Below are 11,618 nucleotides of genomic sequence, written 5' to 3' on the forward strand. Positions count from 1 at the left end.
CCTCCTTTTTAGTAAGATCAGTCAGCGGGCTGGTGAGGTCCGAATAGTTGGGCACAAACCGTCTGTAATATCCCGCCAGCCCCAGGAACTGTCTTACCTCCTTTTTGGTCTTGGGACTCGGGCAGGTCGCAACGGCTGCGGTCTTATTAATTTGGGGCCGCACTTGCTCGTGTCCCAAGTGGAAGCCCAGATACCTAACCTCCACCCGCCCAACCGCGCACTTCTTCGGGTTGGCCGTGAGACCGGCCGCCCTCAGCACTCCCAAAACTGCCCTCAAGTGTTGGATATGCCGCTGCCAGTCGTTGCTATAAATGATGATGTCATCCAGATAAGCAGCGGCATATGCCGTATGGGGTCGGAGGATACGGTCCATGAGGCGCTGAAAGGTGGCCGGCGCTCCGAACAATCTAACGGAAGCGTCACGAATTGGTGTAACCCGAACGGCGTGGTGAAGGCAGTTTTTTCCTTAGATAATGTCGATAGGGGGATCTGCCAGTACCCTTTCGTTAAGTCCAATGTCGAATAAAAACGAGCCGTGCCTAGCCGGTCCAGTAACTCGTCGACCCGTGGCATTGGATAGGCATCGAATTTCGATACCGCGTTCACCTTGCGATAATCCACACAGAATCTGACCGAGCCGTCCGTCTTGGGAACTAAAACTTTCGGGCTCGCCCAGTCACTGTTGGATTCTTCTATTACCCCCATCTCGAGCATCGCCGCTAATTCCGTCTGAACCACATTTTTCTTGTGCTCAGGTAAACGGTAGGGCCGGCTACGAACTACCACGCCCGGCACCGTATCGATATGGTGCTGAATGAGTTTCGTGCGTCCCAGTAGGGGCGAGAACACGTCTGCGAATTCCGCCTGCAACCTGGCTATGTCCGTGAGCTGGGATGGTGAGAGGTGATCTCCCCCCAGAGCCAGAGTGAGTGATTGTGGTTTTATATTCGCTTCTGGTCCCAGATCATCCTCCCCACTAATTACCGTCGCCAGCATCACGGGTTCCACCTCCTGCCATTTTTTAAGGAGATTGAGGTGGTAAATTTGACGTGCCCCTCTCCTATCTGACCGTATTACTTCATAATCAAGATCTCCCACTTGCCGTGTGACCTTAAATGGCCCTTGCCACTTGGCTAGTAATTTGGAACTCGAGGTGGGGAGTAATACAAGCACTTTTTCTCCCGGTGAAAATTTCCGGAGGTTGGTTCCCCTGTTATACAGCCGGCTCTGTTTTTCCTGGGCCTGTAACAAATTCTCCATAGATAGCCGCCCCAGTGTATGGAGTTTTGTTCTCAGGTCCAGGACATGTTGAATTTCATTCTTGCTGTTGGAGGGTCCGTCCTCCCAAGTCTCTCTCAGGACGTCCAAAACCCCTCGGGGCTGGTGTCCAAAGAGAAGCTCGAAGGGGGAAAACCCTGTGGAGGCTTGCGGGACCTCTCGCACAGCGAATAAGAGGGGTTCTAACCATTTATCCCAATTTTTGGCGTCCTCGTTTACGAACTTACGAATCATGGTTTTCAACGTGCGATTAAACCGTTCTACCAACCCGTCTGTTTGAGGGTGAAAGACGCTGGTACGGACCGATTTAATGCCCAATAACTCATACAGCTCGCGTATCGTGCGTGACATGAACGCCGTGCCTTGATCCGTGAGGATCTCCCGGGGGATCCCCACGCGGGAGATGACGCGAAACAGTGCCTCCGCCACACTCTTAGCAGAGATGCTGTGGAGCGGCACTGCCTCGGGATATCGGGTTGCATAATCCACTAAGACTAATGCAAATCGATGTCCTCTCGCTGACCGCTCCAATGGCCCGATTAGGTCCATACCAATTCTATCGAAGGGGACCTGCATTAGCGGTAAAGGGCGCAATGGCGCTTTTGGGGAGGCCGGAGGGTTTACCAGCTGACATTCACGACACGAGGCGCACCACCTGCGTACGTTCTCGTGAATGCCCGGCCAAAAAAATCGGGCCATGAGGCGGTTTAGTGTCGAGTTTTGTCCTAAATGCCCCGCCATAGGATTACAATGTGCCGCCTGGAAAAGCATTTCCCGGCGGCCCCGTGGTACCAACAACTGGGTTGTATCTTCCTTTGTTTGAGCGTCTTGGGTCACTCAATACAACCGGTCTTTTATAACTGCAAAATAAGGATAGGAGCGCGGTCGGGCAGGTTGGAGAGGTTGACCGTCCACATAGCGAACCTGTTCCCAGGCGAACTTGAGTGATTCTTCCCGGGATTGTTCCAAGGGAAAGTCATCGCGTTCCGAGAGGATTCGCCCCTTGGATCCGCTCGCTTCCCCTGTAACAGCCTCTCCTGCCTGCACGAGCGCGCCGACTCCCTGTGCCTCTGGACCCCAAGCGACACCCGCACATAAGCACTCCAATAATTCCGCGAATGCAGGCCAATTAGTTCCCAAGATCAGCGGGTGTCGGAGGTGTGGGTTAACCGCCACCTCAACTCTATGCTTTTCTCTCCTGAATTGAATAAGGACGGGGATTAAAGGATATCTCACCACATCCCCGTGTACACACCGTACCCGAACCATGCGGCTATTATCCAATGCCCCGGGTCGAACCAGGCTTTGGTGGATGGAGGTCTGGTTACAACCGGAATCCACCAGAGCCGGGTATGTACCCCCCCGATACTCACAGGAATTTGGTACCCTCCATTCTGACCGGGGGCAGCCTGCGGCGTGTCGGGAACCCGGACCATCGTCCCGATTTCCATCACTGGGCACCGATCGACCCAATGGTCCGGGTCTCCGCATCGCCAACAGGCCGGCCCAGGCGTCTCCGCCACCCGAGTGGTGGGAAGTGGAGCATGCGAAGGGCGCGGAGAGAGGGTGGACCCATGGCCGTCCTGGAATCCCCGGGGCAGAGCACGATACCCGCTCGTGTAGTCCCCGGGCTGGGGAAACCGTCGTCGAGGCGGCACTCGTGGTGGACCGGGGGGACGGGACCTAGGAGCAGGGACAGGACGAGGAGAGGGAGAGAAAAAAGAGGGAGAGAGAGGAACAGCCTCCTGAGAGGAGAGAGAGACAGCCGGAAGGGGTTCGCCAACCCCGGGGCACACCACCATCTGGTCTTCCGCCAGCTGGATGGCTGAGTCCAGCGACGTCGGGCGGTGGCACTGGACCCACTCGGCCGTTCTCTTGGGAAGCCGAGCGATGAACTGCTCCAGCACCACGCGGTCGATGATGTCCTCGACGTCACCGTTCCCAGCCAGCAGCTATTTGCGGCAGGAATCCCGGAGCTGGTGGGCCATCACGAAGGGACGGCCGCTTTCGCCCAGCCCCAGCGTCCGGAATCGCTGACGATGCTCCTCTGGGCTACGGCCGACCCTCTGTAGGATGGCCCTCTTCAGGTCGTCGAAGACCAGGAGGTTCTGGACGGGCAGTGGCCGGGCCGCCAGCTGCGCTTCCCCCGACAGCAACGGCAGGAGTCGCCTCGCCCAATCCTCCGGGGGCCAGCCGCTAGTCTCCGCCGTTTTCTCGAAGAGGTCGAGGAACGCCTCCGGGTCATCCTCCGGCCCCATCTTCGACAGCGGCAGGAACGCGGCGGTAGTCACGGGTGCGGACGCCTCTGCCCGAACCCCCTGGCCCATCCAGCTCCGGAAGCTCTCGCGGTCCTCTCGCTGAGCCTGGAAGATGGTCTGGAAGCGGAGCTCGTGGTCACTCCGAAGGTCCAGCAGCGCCTGGTGTTGTTCGCGGTGGAGGACCGCGAGAGATGCGATGATGTCCGCAAACGGCGTGCCTGATGCTGCCTGCATGATGGCGGTGTCCCTCCTACCTCCTTCCCGGGTTTCGGCACCAGTGTAGCGGGTTCGCTAGGGTAAGGAAGGAAGAGGACGAGGTTGGCGAGTCTGACACGAACTTTTATTCCACACGAAACAACAAAAATTAAAGTAAACAGCACATAAATCCACGGCTTTTCCTTCAGCCTGGTTTCAGACGATCCACGTCTAAGAAAGTCCTCCGTTCTCTCCCGAGAGGTTTGGTAACGTGGCAGTCCTAGTCTCATCTATCTCTCTCTCCCGATTGTGCCTTCCTCGGGTGTTTATATTGTCTCCCCGCGCCCTTACTGGAACGAGAGACAGGTGTTGGCTGTTTGCAATTACTCCACTCACTTACCGCTCGTCTCCTAGCTCTCTCTCCTGCCGCATCCCTCGCTACACCACGCCCCCCTCGCCACACTCACTCTCTACTATCACACATTTGGCAGCACAACACTGTTCTCCTCAACATTTACCCATGATCATACTATCATCAAAGACTCTTTGGCATTCCTCAACATAACGGATGTGCTCTATACAGTAAAAACACAGTTACAACAACCAGAGAAAGAGATAACAAACACTGTAGAATCAAGAGCTCAACTAAAGCAAACACTCATCAACATAATGGTGACTTCAAATGACAAACCAGTCAAAACCTCTAAGCTCACAGTACAATAGTTAGATTACAGTTTGAGCACACAGTGAGTTTGCTGTGAGGTTACATTTTGACCTCATCATGAGTATTCTGAAAGCTCATGGTGACATCATTGTGAGATCACTGTGACATCATCGTGTTGACTGGGAATGTTTGTAACACTGTTAATAAATGGGACTGGACAATAATTCATACAGTAGACATCTGACCTTGACCAGCGTGGTGTTGGTACATCGGAGAGCCCAATCTGAACCTCCTGTTTCCTCTGGAGCTGGATGACTCCTTAAACTAGTGTCGCTCATCAATGTACCCAGACTCCCATTGACACGCTGCAAACATGACCGCAAAGCACAAGAAACCCTGCCCTGTAATGGTACAAGTGCATAATTTAAAAAAGCTCCTCGTTCTGACAATATTTAATTAGATGAAACTTCTATTTGGAAAAGTGCAACTAGTACAATTCTAATTTTAACAAAGATGTATAATGTACATACACGTGGTGACACCAAGTGAGACGTGCAGGGTTTATCATAAACATTCACTTTTCAGAGAACCATAACATTGACACAATATCAGGAGACATTCTAGAACCACTCATTGCATATTTTTACCTCTCTCTCGTGATATCCTGTGCTTGAGCTACTTTGCCTTTGTGAGTTTAGCTTCAGTCGGCTCTGATACCACAGCTGTGCCTGTTCCAGAGCCTGCAGTCCAGCCCACAGGCTGTCCTTTTCTCTTTCCAAATCTTGCCGTCTCTTGAGCTAAGAGACACAGGTGAACTGTAAGTGCGACATCTTTATGTAGTCTAACTGATTAGCAACTGACTCAAAATAATCCAGAACACAATAACCAATTTGTGAAATAATTCTTTGTATTCTGGGCAGAGGTTGAATTGTAAAGAAAATCGAAGGGGCTGTTGTGATCCAGTTTGGTGATTTTCAGTTTTATACAGTAGGTGGTGCTGTTAATCTTCTGAAAAAGTGAAGAGTTTACAGATCCAAAGCAAGAAAATTGCTTTTGATCATCTTTCTAAATCCGATCTGGTCGAAGTCTAGCCTTACTACATGATATAGCAAACCGTCTCCCAGATTATTTCTGGCTCCGCACCAGCCGTCCAACCTGCGAACAGAGGGCGGGCTGAGAGCCGTGACGTAGACGCTAAGCGCCTAATTTAAGATTGTAGTTAGGGAAATCTAAAACGACAGCGGACATGGAGACACGGGATGCTATTCGCTCTGTTGTGGAGAATATTCCCGGCATTTGCCAACTGAAGCCCGAACAAGAAGAGTGTTTGGTTCACATTTTGAATGGAGGTTGGCCCTACTCCCGACAGGTTTTGGGAAAAGTTTAATTTATCAACTGTTACCGATCGTCAGCGAGAAACTGGGGAGGCCAAAGTCCGGCAAGGCGATAATTGTGATTTAACCCACCTCGGTGACACTGCTCCGTGATGGCAAGTCTGTGATGTTGTTACATTAATGTACCGCTAGGTGGCACTTGATCTACTTGAGTTGCATAGAGATGCAGAGAGAGAAGAGAGAAGGAGAAGTTGAGATATGCTGAGCTGGTATGCATGTGATCCTGAATGTGATAGCCGTGAATAAATATAGCAGGCTCACCGGGACAAGGCAAAAAAGGATTGGGAAATGGAGCACTTACTGAAGCCATCCTCAGAAAATGTTGTAAAAAACGTCCTCGTCGCCAATTTTGTTATGTCTTAATGTAGACAAGAAGCTGGAGGCTGTAGATTCCTTTCAGTAACTTTATTCACGGCTATCACATTCAGGATCACATGCATACCAGCTCAGCATATCTCAACTTCTCCTTCTCTCTGAATGAACTGTTGTTTATATTTGGGTCAGTTCTGCTTTATTTGTTTAGTTTTTGGCTGACATGCAGCATTGCTTTGGCTTGCTTGTGGCCCAAACCTGGCAAACAGGAGCGGTCCACCCAAGTGCCATCATTCCATGCGGTATGTGGGCCAGATGAGGGGTTATGGGGAGTAAGGTGTGGGCCGGATTTGGGCCGCAACGATTTGCTGGTTTGGTTGCTATCTGGGGAAGGTCAGAGATTGTTTTATATACTGCCCAATACCAGTGACGATCTAGCTGATGCTATTACGGCTTTGGAACAACACTTCATTCCGAAAAGAAATGTGGTCGTGGAAAGACATGCTTTCAGGAAACGCATACAGAGGATAGATGAAAGATAGTACGATACATTGCTGCATTAAGAGATTTAGCGACTACTTGTGAATTTGCTGACAATCTTGACGATATGTTGCGTGATCAACTTGTTGAAAATATTGCTAACCCTCGCATTAGTGAAAGATTATTAGTGGAATCTAAATTGACACTGGAGACTGCAATTACAATTGCCACACAGCTAGAGACCGCTGATGCTCAGGCGAAATCGTTGGCTACGAGTAACTTAGCTCCAGTTCAAGCTGTACATGCCACTCCTGCTTCTGGACGACAGCGTCCTAAGGCAAAAATTAAAGCACGTACCTCATGAAAACAACCTGCTTCTGCTCCGTCAGCTCGAACATGCTTTCGCTGTGGCTCTGCTGGACATCTTGCAAATGCGCAGAACTGCCCCGCTGCATCTGCTAAATGTAAGAATTGCAATAAGATTGGACATTTTTCACGAGTCTGCCGTTCTGCTCCTACTCATTCAGTGCATTCAGTTAAATTGCCAGAGGTCTGTATTTTCGATCTGCCTGGAGCGACTGATCGTCTGATGTGTGAAGTGACCGTACATGCCTCACCTACTGCTACCCCTGTGTCTCTTCAACTTACTGTGGACTCTGGTTCGTCTGTGTCCATCCTGCCGAAACAACTGTATGAACAGCATTTTCGCACTGTGCCGTTGCAAGCCCCTGCTGCCCGTTTAGTTACTTACTTACAAGAGCCGATTTCAGTACTAGGATGTTTATCTGCTATGGTCACTAAATATGGCATCACCTGTCCTGCACACTTCTTCATTGTCGACACTGGCACTGCTTTGCTAGGCATGGATCTGATTAAGGGACCTCAGCTGCAATTTACTGGACACACTGTGCTGCCGTCGGCACAATCCGCTCCAGTCTGTGCTCTCTCCACTTCTCCATCACAGCGTGCTGCATTAGGCTGTGTGAACAACTTCACGCACAAGGTGAACATTTCTGACTCTGTACCCCCTGTCAGATGCAAATTGCGTCGCTTACCTTTCTCCATGAGAGATGCTGTTTCCGCAGAACTGGAACGTCTCTTACAGGCTGGTGTGATTGAACGGATTGATTCTTCTCCATGGGTTTCTCCGATTGTTGTGGTCCAAAAGAAAACGGGGGGATCCGCATGTGTGTGGACTTGCGAGGGCCCAACAAGGCAGTTTTAGTAGACAGCTACCCATTGCCACACATGGAGGAGATGATGACATTACTGCAAGGTGCGACTGCGTTTTCAACTATAGACTTGGAAAGTGCATACCATCAGGTACCTCTTCATGAAGATTGCCGGGACCTCACTGCTTTTCTTACACACGAGGGCCTCTTCAGATTCTGCAGGGTACCTTATGGCTTGGCGTCTGCTCCAGCTGCATTCCAAAAGATGATGGTCATCATCCTAAAAGGAATCCAGAACGTTGCAAATTATCTGGACGACATCATCGTGTGGGGACGCTCGCTGCAAGAACATGATCAAGTGGTAGAGAAGGTGATGCAACGTCTCAAAGATGCTGGGTTGGTGTTGAATGAGTCAAAATGTCAATTCAGAAAACAGAGCTTGAAGTTTCTAGGCCACATGGTGACGTCGCAGAGTATTCAGTTGGATCAGGAACATCTATCTGCAATAATCGATGCACCTGCACTAACAGATGATGTTCAGTTGCGTTCTTTGCTGGGTCTTCTCTCCTGGTACAACAAATTCATTCCTAATTTCGCTTCTGTGGTGATGCCTCTGCGTGAGTGCTTGAGAGATGAGAGTGGATTTCGCTGGTTTGATGATGCTCAACAAAGCTTGGATGTTGTGAAGAATCTGCTGATTCACAGTCCTGCGCTCATACTGTTTGACCCGGAGATGCCGGTGGTCATTTCTACTGATGCGTATGCATATGGACTAGGTGCTGTCTTCGCTCAAATTGGCACTGATGGTCAAGAACATACTGTCGCTTTTGCATCCAGAACACTGTCCTCAGCTGAACAGAAATACTCCACTGTTGAAAAGGAGGCTCTGGCGTGTGTCTGGGCGGTGGAAAAATGGAGAACGTACTTGTGGGGTCGCAGATTTACGTTGCGGACTGACCATCAAGCATTAACGACACTGCTGACCACAAAAGGGACTGATAGAGCTGGTATGCGTATTGCTCGGTGGGCTGCTCGGTTTCTCTGTTTCGACTACATAGTTGAGTATCGTGCTGGATCTGAGAACTACACTGCAGATTGTTTATCCCGCTTGCCCTTGCCTCTTCCTTTGGATGTTGAGTCGGATACAGAACCCGAGTTTGTTGCTTTACTGTCTTCTGGTCCGATTGCCATATCCCAGGAAGAGTTTGCTACTGCCTCTGCTCACTGTTCTGAACTCTCTGCGTTGCGCGCACAAATTGCGAGTGGATGGCCTTCATCTTCCACTGCTGTGGATCCTGTGATTCGTCCGTACTACAAGCTCCGACATGAGTTCAGTGTGCAAGCTGAGTTTGTGTTTAGATGATCTAGACTGGTTGTGCCTGGAAAATTGCGTGAGTCATTGTTCCGTATTGCATATGAGGGTCATCAGGGAATTGTGAGAACGAAGCAACGCCTGCGTGAGATGTATTGGTGGCCAAACATGGACACATTTGTGACGGAGAAAATTGCTGCCTGTCAGTTATGTCTTTCTCTGGACAAAACTACGAAAGCCTCTGCTGTTCCACTCCAGCCTGTTCCTTTACCTTCTGCACCGTGGGAAAAACTGGCGATTGACATTGTGGGTCCTTTCGAGACTGCTGTGTGGGACTGTCGATATGCTCTGACACTCACTGACTATTACTGTATAGTAAGTGGCCTGAGGTAGCCTTTACTGCGTCTGTTGCAACAAAACAGGTGACTGCATTTCTTACCTCTGTCTTCAGTAGACACGGCAACCCGACCACTCTGGTCAATGATAATGGGCCTCAGTTCACTTCCCCTGAGTTTGCTGAGTTCCTGAAAGAGAGACATATTAAGCACATACGCACTTCAGTGTATCATCCTTCTGCAAATGGTGCTATTGAACGCTTTCACAGAGTCCTTATAAGTACAATCCAATCAGCGATCCTACAATCCGCACCATGGAAATCAACAGTGACTGACTTCCTGCAGATTTACCACGCTACACCTCATGCTGTAACAGGTATTTCCCCATTCGAATTGCTTCATGGAAGGGAAATGCGTACCCGTCTCAATGTCCTGAAACCTTCACCTTCTGGTCATGAGCCGACACCACTGCAGAAGCGTGTTTCCTCACGTCAGGATGTCATGAAATCTCACTTTGACCACAAGCATCGTGTGCGACATTTCTCTTTTCGACCAGGGAATAAAGTGCGCATTAAAAAGTCTGTACATGTACCAAAAGCTTATCCAAAGTTCACTCCTCCAATTGAGGTCAGGAAAAAAGTTGGTCCTTACACTTACCTCTTGGATGATTGAAAAAAAGTGGCATGCATCGTGTCTTGCACCCGTGCCAACTAGAGAGCTGGATAATGGAAGGACGGCCAATGCTGAAAACGTGATGCCCTCTCATGTTCCATTATCTGGAAATTCAGTGTCTTCTGATGCTGGTCCAAGAGAACAACGTCAAAGACGTGAGCCCGGTTGGCTAAAGGATTATGTTATTAGTCACAGAAATTGACATGGACTTTTGCACACACATCATACACTTACATGAAAGTGAAGTGCTGAATAGTAATTGAGTAGTTGGTTCATTACTTTAAATGCTCTTTTGTATTCATTTCAGGTGTTGCTTCATGTGATTCATTATGTGTGACATTGTTGATGCATGGCAGATTTGCTGTTCTTGATTCTGTTTCATGTTTCTTATTGGTTACAGGAGCATCATTTAACTAAAAGGGATTATGTGATGTTGTTACATTAATGTACCGCTAGGTGGCACTCAATCTACTTGAGTTGCATAGAGATGCAGCGAGAGAAGAGAGAAGGAGAAGTTGAGATATGCTGAGCTGGTATGCATGTGATCCTGAATGTGTTAGCCGTGAATAAAGTTACTGAAAGGAATCTACAGCCTCCAGCTTCTTGTCTACATTAAGACATAACAAAGTCCATGGCCTTCCTCAGCTTTTTTATGGTCCTTGGAGTTTTAGAGGGTGTATCTCGGTCTCTTTTATCTTTCAAGCTCGAACTGGCACCCTTTTGACAGGTCAGTGTCTCCTTTTCCAATCCTTGAATATTGCCATGTCATGTTGTAATCTTGCAATTAAATTGCAGCATTTCCGACAGACTCGAAATGAATGAAGAGCTGTGTTTAACAGAACTAATCCTAACTTTGACAGTTGGCTGCAAATATTTTCTCGTTTGTCTCTACTGTCAAATATTAGTTTAGATGCACTGTGGATGCGTAGATTTACTTCACATAATCTGCAAAAGTCGTTCACAGCCATCTTCACTCCGGTATTTCGCTCGGCTAGTCGAAGTCCTTGACCAAAACACAATTTGATCCGCTTAATTTGTATTTTTGAACCTACACACATTCGGTATCAGGTAAAAATAACAAATGAAGATATAATAAGGGTATTTATGCACTGAAAAAAATGATTTTTTGGTAGTAAATTTTCTTAAAATAACTAAAGGCTTTCTACATAAAAAAGTAGTTGATGTGTGAACTTGAAAATGTTGTTAAAACTGAAGCGGTATTTAAGTTGTGCATGTATTGATTAAGATAAGTAAATACTAAAATGTAATGTTTGTTACTTTTACACTGATTACTCAAGTATTTATAACAACGTAAAAAACGTTGTAGAATTTAATTAAGTTTCTTAATAATCTTTAGAAGCGCAACTGAACAATCCAAGTAGGTGTCATTTCGCAATATTTTTCTAAGTACTTTAAAAAACATTCTCAGACAAGTGAATGGCAACTTATTTTAGTTTGATATTTTCTAGACAGAGAATTACTCTTCTTTTATATATTCTGTTATATAAATATCCATCAATGGGCATGCGCGAGAAGCCCGCCATTT

The 11,618-nt window shown here is 48.4% G+C and overlaps 2 protein-coding genes across 2 annotated transcripts in view; both read right to left on the reverse strand.

The window, feature by feature from the left end:
• The window catches only part of LOC130546394 (uncharacterized), an 8,498-nt gene extending 5,277 nt beyond the window's left edge, over window positions 1–3,221 (reverse strand). Inside the window, exon 1 of the mRNA XM_057321661.1 lies at window positions 2,652–3,221. Coding sequence (XP_057177644.1) covers window positions 2,652–3,080 — 429 coding nt within the window. The 5' untranslated portion in view covers window positions 3,081–3,221. The remainder of the gene's footprint in view (window positions 1–2,651) is intronic.
• LOC130546386 (uncharacterized) lies at window positions 262–9,842 on the reverse strand. The gene is made up of 6 exons (XM_057321649.1): window positions 9,820–9,842; window positions 9,505–9,589; window positions 6,939–7,036; window positions 5,043–5,192; window positions 4,641–4,796; window positions 262–3,827 (listed from the first exon to the last, which is right to left on the reverse strand). Exons 5-6 carry the CDS (start codon window positions 4,731–4,733, stop codon window positions 3,231–3,233), a joined length of 690 nt encoding a protein of 229 aa, XP_057177632.1. The 5' UTR covers window positions 4,734–4,796; window positions 5,043–5,192; window positions 6,939–7,036; window positions 9,505–9,589; window positions 9,820–9,842; the 3' UTR covers window positions 262–3,230.
• Window positions 9,843–11,618: the final 1,776 nt, after the last annotated feature.

The sequence above is a fragment of the Triplophysa rosa genome, linkage group LG2 (assembly GCF_024868665.1).
Source record: "Triplophysa rosa linkage group LG2, Trosa_1v2, whole genome shotgun sequence".
NCBI classification, from domain to species: domain Eukaryota; kingdom Metazoa; phylum Chordata; class Actinopteri; order Cypriniformes; family Nemacheilidae; genus Triplophysa; species Triplophysa rosa.

What these genes read in the sequence shown, in the direction of transcription:
- LOC130546386 (XM_057321649.1), bottom strand. Translation starts at nt 4,733, where the DNA reads ATGAGCGACACTAGTTTAAGGAGTCATCCAGCTCCAGAGGAAACAGGA. An exon ending in CCAACACCACGCTGGTCAAG is followed by an intron (nt 3,828 to 4,640) that starts GTCAGATGTCTA and finishes TCCTTACCCTAG; the next exon opens with CGAACCCGCTACACTGGTGC.